The following is a 10,017-nucleotide window of genomic DNA, read 5'->3' as shown; positions in this document are numbered from 1 at the left end:
CCCTAAATGATTAATTACTGGTAATTAAGGGCAAAAACAACAATGACAAAATACTGCCACATTTGAAGCATTTTGGATGTGCTCAAATTTGCGCTCTAGAACCAAATATTCTGGCAATGCTGGGCTCCAGTTTTTAATTTATATTTTGTTCACCCTTTCATTTAAATTACAACTTGCACAGCCAAAATAGATTTGGGCAGGATTGTAAACTCAAAACAGCTAGACATGTGGGTCAATCTAGAATTTAATACACAACAAACATTATACTTTATAGTTTTATTGATGGCATTTATCCCATGGTTTAACATGTTAATCATACTGTAATAAACATGGCTTTAATATTAAACTTTTACTTATTATCCAAAGTCACCATAGTCCATTTCTGTAAATATAAAAATATATACTTAATACTTTGTACAATACTGGTTTTTGGTCCAAATAAAAATGGATCAGAAAAGCCAATGGATTTAGCCTTTAAAGAATTACCAATTTTCTTTAAAGATCTTATTTTAAAATGGATTTAGGCAACTTTGAATAATGAGATTTACATAATAAAATCTGAGACAATACTAAACAAAAAGATTTGCTGAAACGAAAAAAATTCAAATTCACAGATGTTATGCCAAAAAGTATTTAAAGAAACACATTATTTACATAACTATAATAAAATAATGAAAAGGCGAGATAGGTGATAAAGGGCAGTAAAATGAAAATATAGAAAATGTATATTAAATGTTGACCTAAAACTAACAGATCTGTAGCATAAATCATCATGTAATCAGTCTTCCTCTATCAGAACAGGTTTAGTGCGTTATACAACTGGACACTCAACTTCACACATACACCAGCACAAAATCGGCATGGAAATCAATCATCGTCATCGTCAGCATTCTCTACTCTATACAGAATCCCTCTCACTGATATAATTACAATTTCAATGCATCAAGAAAATAGTGGTGCGGACGAAAAGAGGTATTGTACTATACAAAGCCATTTGCTGTGCAGGCGACACCCAATGTGTGTTGCCAGACCATGCCAAGCCAGTTAAAAGAAGAAATTGCTGCAATCTAAAATAATTTTGCTTAAGAACTCTTCCATCACCAGCTTTTTTAAAAAAAAAAAGATAAAAAAAAGAAACATTCAGCAGATGTGCTAACGTTCTTCAGCAGAACTGGCTTGGCTAGACACAGCATGAGGTACAATCCAGTATTTGACCATTGCAGGACAATAGCTACTACAAGTTGTGGGTTCAACAGCACAATTTATTTTCTTCGTCTTATAGCAGTCTTTATCCTCCGTGTGGTCGTATTTTTTCCATTGGCTCTGTTGAAAAGAACAAAAGCAAAATTAAAATGGCTGTTTACACATTTCAGATAGTTAATTATAGAATACAGACATGCTCATTGGTTCCACTTTTTTTGTTATAATTGTAATCATCCTAGCTATGAAAAGTTGAACCTCGTCAACCAAACTTGCACAGCTGTTGTCTGTAAACTTTCTGCTGCTAGGGGGCACTGCAGCTCTGCATCAGTTTCGTCTGACACATCTATGCGCCCCACGCTGCATTGGACATCAGGATATATATGGGATACATTACTCACCGTAATAGTATTTCTGATGCTTGTATCTGCTTAGATTCACATGCTGTGCATAGGCCGACATCTAGTGGAAGCTGCGGAGTATTAGTTTGTTTTTCAAAACTCAAAAATAGGCGTCGAGCTAGGGCATGCCAGTAATACTATCCCTAGTGTGACGTCCACTGTGCCCATGATCCCTCACGCGTGTAGGACCCTCAGATTATATTTTTCTGACTTGAGGTAGCATGAGGAGTAGCGTGAGTACAGAGTATTCAAGCAGATAAGACTACAAGCATCCATGCGCCTTCTCTCAGAGTGGAGGGAGGGCGCATGTGAATCTAAGCAGATACAAGCATCAGAAATACAATTACGGTGAGTAATGTATCCCTTCTGAGGCTTGTGGAATCTGCTTAGATCACATGCTGTGCATAGATTAGCGAGCAGTGTTAGGAGGTGGGATGTGAGAAGGGTCATGAGCGAACAAATGTCTTAGAACCGCTCATCCCACTGAAGTATCTGTCTTGGAATGAATGTCAATGCAGTAGTGCTGAGTAAAGGTGTGAATAGAGCTCCATGTAGCTGCTCTGCAAATGGTGTCAAGGGGTACCATTTGCAATGAAAGCCAGAGTGGCCCCAATGCCTCTTGTAGAGTGGGCCCTTGGCGTAAAAGGCAGGTTTTACTTGAAAGGGAGAAGCACAGTTGGATACATTTGACTATCCATTTTGAGATGGCACCTTTAGAGATGCGATCTCCTTTTCTGCCTGTAGCTATGGAGACGAACAGTTGATCTGTCTTTCTTAGCGGCCTGATCTTGTCTACATAGTAGAGGACGGCTCTTCACACATCTAAAGTGTGTAGTTTCACCTCAGCAGAGCTTTTGGGTTCTTGGAAGAAGGCCGGTAGCTCAATGGACTGGTTAACAAGGAATTTAGAGATAATTTAGGTGATAACCTAGGGTGAGTTCATAAAACCAGTTTATCCTTATGAACAGTAAAGAAAGGATCCTGCACTGACAGAGCCTGAATTTCACTGACCCTTCTTATGGATGTAATGGCTACTAAGAAGGCAGTCTTACAAGTCAGGTGTTTGAGACTAGCTTTCTGCATGAGTTCAAAGGGGGGCCCCATGAGTTTAGCAAGCACCACATTGAGGTCCCAACCTGGTGGAGGGTTTGACATTGGAGGGTGGAGTCTCTTTACCCCTTCCATAAAAGCCTTAACCACTGGTACTTTCCACCACAACACCTTGCTATGGGAGGTGGTGTAGGCGGACAGCGCCGCCAGGTGTACCTTGAGTGAATTAAATACCAACCCTGCGTCCAGCAGGTGGAGCATGTAGGTGACAATATTGGAAGGAGTGCAATCAACTGGGTTGATTTGTTTATTCTGGCACCAAATAACAAATCTTTTCCATTTATCAAAGTAATGGTGTCTTGTGTTGGGTTTCCTTGATTCTTTAAGGATATCCATGCATCTCTGTGGTAGATCGGGATGGCCAAACTCTGACTTCAGGAGCCATGCTGCCAAGTTCATTGAGTTGGGTTGAGGATGCAGTGTTTGACCTTGGAGCTGGGACAGTAGGTTGTGCCAGCACGGGAGTTTGATGGGTTCGCACACAGCCAGTCTGTGCAGGTGCGGGAACCACGGTTGTCTAACCCACATGGGAGCAACAGGATGAGCGTCATCGACTCTGTGCATCTTGTCGACCACCTTCCTCATCAGGGGAGTTGGTGGAAAAGCGTAGGCAAACATCCCTGACCAGTTCATCCATAGAGCGTTCCCCTTGGAGCCTGGCTGGGGGAACCTGAACGCGAAGTCTGGGCATTGTCTGTTGTCGCTTGTGGCAAACGGGTCTATAGTGGGGAAACCCTATTGTGAGAAGAGGTCTTCTATGACATCTTTGTGTAGACACCATTCGTGTTCTTCCAGTAGTTGGTCTCTGCTCAAAGCATCTGCTAGTGAATTGAGATCCCCTGGAACGTTGAGTTGACAGGTAAATATTCTGTCCGAGTGCCCATATCCACATGTTTTGGGCAAGCTTGGACAGATTTTGTGACCGAGTGCCCCCCTGTTTGTTTATGTAAAACATTGCCTTCGTGCTGTCCGTTAGGATCTGCACCGACAGGTTCGATAGGTGGGGTTCGAACACTCGAAGCGCTCTGAAGACTGCCAGGAGTTATAGCAGGTTGATGTGATTCTTGGCCACTGTGTGAGACCATAGGCCCTGCCCTGTGTGGCGAAGGAGGTGTGCTCCCCATCCTGAGAGGGACACGTCTGTAGTGACTACAGCCTGTATCTCCGGATTGTAAAAGGGTTTCCCCTTTGAGAGATTTTCTCTTGTCCACCAGCGAAGACTTTGTACTAATGTTGGCGAAGCGACCACTAGATCGTCCCACTGACCACTTGCCTGAGACCACTGTTTCGCCAACCATTCCTACATGGGTTGCAGGCGCACGTGAGGAACCAGGTAAATACATGATGCCATCATGCCTAGCAAACATCGCTTTGCGCACCCTTATCTGGCGACCGGGCTGATATTGAGGAATTTGCAGTAGTAGATTCTGAATTCTTTCCTCTGATGGAAAGGCCAACCGCCCTTGCGTGTTTAGGACAGCTCCTAGGAACTGTTTGGAGGTGCTTGGCACCAGGCTTGATTTTTTCTTGTTGATTGAGAAACCCAATTCGAAGAGGTCGATCGTTCTTTGGATGTTGGAAGTGCAAATTACTGGGGTTTCCCCTGTGATGAGCCAGTCGTCCAGGTAAAGGTACACTTGGATTGCCTCCCTGCGTAGGTGTGCCGCCACCACCGCCAGTACCTTGGTGAATACCCTTGGAGCCGAGGCTATACCGAAGGGCAGCCCCTTGAACCGGTAGTGCTGACTGTCCACCTTGAAGCGCAAGAATCTGTGCGCTGGGAACATGATGAAAATAGGCATCTTTCATGTCCAATGTTGCCATGTAATCTCCCTTTTTTAGGTGGGGAATTACCTCTTGGAGCGTAGTCATGCGAAATTTTTGGGGCTTGACATACTTGTTTGCAGGGCGTAAGTCTAATAACTGGGCGTATTGTCAATTTTTTTTATTTTTATTTGTATCAGCTTAATTAAATCAACCTTTCAAATATCAGATACACAAGAATACATTTTTACATATCAATTGCAGAACCATATACATATTATCCTTTACATTACAATTATCTTACATTCTGCAAAACCACTAAAACCGTGGGAGAACAAAGTAGTACATAATCATACAACCAATGTATAATAAAATAGACAGAGGGATATTATTGCTTAGAAAAAACATCAAAGTTAATTCACCACATATGGAATCACATAAGTGATCATATTTTTCTTTTTGTTCCCTGTGCAATGTCAATTTTAGTTTTCGGTAGTCTCCAACTTTAAACATGTTAAAAAGTTGACAGTTGCAATTTGTATAGAGAGGTTATAAACACCCAAAATGAATGACCAGCACTGATCCTGTCCTGTAAGGCACAAATATTTACAATGCCTTGTGTAATGTATTTCACGTAAAGCTCGAAGTGCACAACATTCTGATATGATGTGCTCTAAAGTTTCATAAGCGTCTCTCAGCAAACAAAAGCGGCAGTAGTTGTCATTTGTGGCTATTTGTTTCCGCTTCGCTTGCACACCCCTGGTGTTCCATAAATTAAAACGTAGTCTTAGAATACCATTACGAATACTATGAGAGGAACACCGAATCAAATAGGATGGCAAGGTTCGTGATTTTTTGTGTGGAAAACGGGATAACTCTATATTATGATATGAAAGACAGAGTTCTGGTAGTTATCCAGTCAAGATCAAACAATTTTGATTTAGCTTTGTCGGGATTCTGAAATAATAGGTCTAATGACACATCTGCCGCATTTAATATATGGGAGACCTTTGTAAGCCATTGTTTAATAAGTAGTTGGCTGGTGGTAAATATATAATCTGACAGGGTTTTCAATAGAACATTCAAAGTAGTTGAAATCAAACATTTTCTAAAAAATGCACACAAACGCCACTGATATATGGCATGGATAGAGATCAAGCCCAGTTCATACCTTATCCAGGCGCCTGGTACGCAGTTTGGTAGATGGAGAATACGCCGCCAATATTTTGCCTCCCATTTGTCAAATGGAAGGTTTAAGTTGGTATTTAGTGTTTCAAGGCTGTACAAAAGAGCCGGAATTGCTTTCATATTCCATAACAGTGCAGGCTTTATGGAGAATTTACCATATTTAAACATTATTTTAGCTTGAGAGATAAATGATGTAAGTTTTGTCTCCAATTGTGCTATATGGGCTTTTGCATTGTACTGGCCCTCAAAAACTATTCCCAGATAAGTATACTTGGGTACCATTTGTATGGGGGATTGATCAAATGTCCACACATACCATAGTGGGCCTTGACGCTTAGGTGAATAAGCAACAATTTGAGTTTTGCTTAAGTTGATTTTCAACTCATTATCTTATGTATAGATGTAAAACGCCTCCAGTAAGCGCTGCAGACCTAGTTGAGTTTTTGATATAAGCACTAAGTCATCTGCATACATAAGTGATTGGATAGGTTGGTTATTAAGCTTTGAAGAAACTGACATTACATTTATCAAGACAGATCGAACGTCATGAATAAAATAGTTGAATATTGCTGATGCCAGGAGACATCCCTGCTTCAAACACCGAAAGGTACTAATCTGTTCAGACAATCGACCGTCTAAAGTTAGCCGGACTCTGATGGAGGTTTGAGAATGCAACGAATGTATGATATCGTATAATGTCACCGGACAATTGTCTCTAGACAATTTGGTAAGCAGAAGTACCTGGCTCACTGAGTCAAAAGCGGCATTGAGATCCACAAAAGCAAAATAAAACTTGTTTTCCAAGCATCTGGCATTGTGATGTGATTGAATTAAGGGCAAACAGATTTATAGTAGTTCCCATGCCCGCAACGAAACCTGTTTGATGTGGGTCTCGTAGCTGGCATTGTAGAGTCCAGGCATTAAATTCACAGAGAATCAATTTAGTAAATATTTTTCATGGCGCATCTAATAAAGCGATCGGCCGATAGTTGGCAGGAACACTTCGATCCCCTTTTTTGAAAATAGGAACAATAGTAGACGTTTTCCAAGAAAGGGGGATGGCCCGAGAGATCAAAATTTCCTTAAAGATGGAATAGAGAATATTCGCCCATTCGTCAGGATGGGTTTTGAACATAAAGTTCGAAAGTCCATCAGGAACCATCGCCCTAGAGGAACATGCATGCATAATGATGGCACGTATTCTTTCTATGGAAATCTAACTGCCACATGGAAGCAGAGGAAGGTGAATAGACAATTTGTGAAAAAGCAGAGTCAGCATACAACGAAGAAAAGTGGGAAATCCAGTCTGATTCCCATCCGTTAATTTGTGCGTCTCCTTGTAAATGACATTTGTAGTCATTCAGTAACTGCCACCTACTGGCAGAATTTTTATAGAACATGGCATTTAGCATGGTCTCACTGTCTGTTAGAATTGAGCTCCCTTTCTACTCTTCAGCCAATTTTTGTAGCGGCATTTGGCTGTTTTTAGGAACTGCCACCGTAATGGATCTAAGATGCCGCTAATTTTTTTGGGAGATTTTTATAGTCTGCTTTAATGCGGTGTGTATCTGCATTAAAAATATGTGGGTGTCATTCTGTTGGACCGAAGGATTGTGATGGCCTTCCTAAATGGGTTTAGCAGGTCAGAGTATTCCTTGGTGTCAGCTTGCAAAGCATTTTGTTCCACACTATTTTGAAAACTAGATAGAGTATCGGGGTTCCACCGAAGACGATTTCTAGCGGTATTAACTGTTACCACAGCATGTAAGGTTTGCTCGTCTCCGATTGGCACCGCATTCCAAGTGGAATGCACAATCAACAACCTGTGATCACTATGTGCGTGGTCACAGATATCAAGTTTGATTACATTTTTAAATAAGCGAGCACTCATGTAAATATAATCAATTGTACTTCTGCTAGACCCACGCTGCCACGTATGTTGAGAAGGTATGTCTCCATCTACAGCGCCATTAAGCATATAAAAATTACGGTCTTGCATGAAGTTATTCCATCTTTGGGCATTCTGTGTGCTGCTCGTGGTTTTCAAACAGTCCAAGTTGAGATCACCCGCAATGATAGTTTGAGATGATATTGCTCATCGTTATTATATCTAATATTCCAGATAGACCATCATAGAAGTCATCAGACATGACGGCAATGTTCCTATAGATATTAACAAATGCTATCATCTGTGTGTGACTAATAACTTGCACTGTATTTGCGCCCCAACGGAAGACCAGGGCTTGACATGCAGCCCACTAGCAATGTGTACTGCGACAAGGAGACCTGAAGACGGTCTACCCCCACTTGGAAGGGCAGGAAGAAGGGCGATCTCATACCCATCCCACAATGGGCAATCAATGAGCCAAGTTTCCTGTAAAGCTAACACCTGGCAAAGATTGGCCAATTTAGTAATGGAGGACTGTAAATGAGAATTGCCCCTTGTGTTCCAACTTGCTATTTTAAAAGGGGCAGCACTTATTGATGGTTAATAATTTTGAGTTGCACCACTTTGAACTACATTATCTTGATTTACTCCACGATAGATGTTTGGTTTCACAAACATTTTGGATTTTAGGGCGTACACCTGAAGGATCTTCAGCTAGGAGGAAACCCATGTCGAACAATTGCATCCTACATCTCCAAATGGAGTCCCGCACTACTCCAGAAGGGAGCCATAAACCTCACAATTGTTTGTGACACGTCCAAAATTAATTCGATTTTATCAATGTCCTGTGTTGATACATTACATAGATCAGAGATATCTCCAAAGATGTTTAACACACTTTGACGATTCAAGTCATAGGATGGGAAATTCCCATCTCTACATTTTCAAATGAAAGTGTGGAAATGTGCCCTGCGTGGGTGTATATGGCGTGAAATCACTATACATTTCCTCCTGCATCTGTTCTTTGCGACAGAAACGTTGTGGACTATGTCCACTTGCAGTGGCCACCGCCGCATGATGGTGTTTTGCATCCTAGCAATTTTTGTGGCCAAGTATTCATCTACATTCTGTTTAAAATTCTCAAACGCATGTGTTACCAAACCATCTGTTATCGGTACATGCACTTTTGAAAGAGAAGCATTAGCATTGGTTACAATTGGCAAAGCAGTTGGTTCACATACTTGTGAACTGAAAAGTTTAGTTGGCGTGGTTGGTAGGTCACAAACTGTGTGCTTTGACAACACTTCAGTGGACTTAACCTTAGTTGGACCAAACAACTTATGTTTTTTTAATGCAGCAAGTTGTTTGTCAGCCTCATTATTACGGGCTATAGATAGTACAAGTTGTGAGAGAGGAGACAAGGGGCCACTCCGCTCATCTTTATTGCCTAGAAGGCGCCAAAGATGAGAACGGAGGCACTTCTGGTACTGATGTTACAATAGGAGCTGTTTACTTAGCACTTGTACCTTTTTTTGAGGGACAGACGTTTTGTTCAAGGCTTTGAAAAAGGAGTCAAGTGTTTCTTTGGTATGTTTAACATTTACCACGTCCTTTGTTTTTTTTTTTTTTAGCACAGAGAGCGGTTTCTTTTGAACAACTTTGGGGTTTCTCACTTTTAGAGCCTCTAAGTGGCTTAAACCTTGGCCTACTTGCCGTTCATGTGGTAGCACCATATTTGCCTGGATTTCGCCAGTTGCATATTTTTGAGGTATATGAACCATAAGTGTAGGCTTTGCTTCCTCACTTGGACCAGAACACGGGCTTATATTAGAACGTATTATGCCAGCGATCAGAGGAAAAGTACAAACCTCAATCAACACCTCTTGATTAGCAATATCGATCTGTTCACTATTCTTAATCTGATTGTGCTCAATACTATCAACATTAACATCAACACATTCTATTGATTTGTTCACTGCACATAGATCATTGTGCGCAAGCATACTCTTGGACTGAACAGTAGAGAAATATGTCGATAGCCATTTTGTTAAATCATCAAATTGTTTCGACTGGTGAGACTTTTGTATCCAATGACTCAAATGATTTACATAAGCTCATGACGGTAGTATTAATTGCAATGAGAGCTGGTTGAATCATGGTTGCATGCTGAAGAAAGATCAGCTGGAACTATTTTGGTAGCTCTAGGTGTGGGAAAGGCAAAAGATTGTAACATTGAGTTATGAGATTGTTCTCGTGAGTCTACTTGAATGGAAACCTCTCCCGCATGGACAACCTCACCATAACAATTCTTATCACTCCATAATACTGGAGATTCACATTGATTTGCATGAATGGACAAGCAAATATGATCGTTACACAAGGAGGGAAACTTTATGGGCAAGGTGACAATGCGGGAGGAAGTGTGTCTCGGAATGTGTTTCGTGGACACTAGCATTATATGATCAG

The 10,017-nt window shown here is 41.2% G+C and overlaps 1 protein-coding gene across 1 annotated transcript in view; it reads right to left on the bottom strand.

Moving 5' to 3' along the window:
• Positions 1–261: 261 nt before the first annotated feature.
• NUP153 (nucleoporin 153) overlaps positions 262–10,017 on the bottom strand; it is a 1,189,258-nt gene continuing 1,179,502 nt past the window's right edge. Inside the window, exon 22 of the mRNA XM_069613598.1 lies at positions 262–1,323. Within this exon, the coding sequence (XP_069469699.1) occupies positions 1,263–1,323 (61 nt within the window). The 3' untranslated portion in view covers positions 262–1,262. The remainder of the gene's footprint in view (positions 1,324–10,017) is intronic.

This window comes from Ambystoma mexicanum, chromosome 5p (assembly GCF_040938575.1).
Source record: "Ambystoma mexicanum isolate Mex_15411 chromosome 5p, UKY_AmexF1_1, whole genome shotgun sequence".
NCBI classification, from domain to species: Eukaryota; Metazoa; Chordata; class Amphibia; order Caudata; family Ambystomatidae; genus Ambystoma; species Ambystoma mexicanum.
The sequence above is the reverse complement of the archived record's forward strand: the minus strand, read 5'-3'. Positions and strand labels throughout refer to the sequence as shown.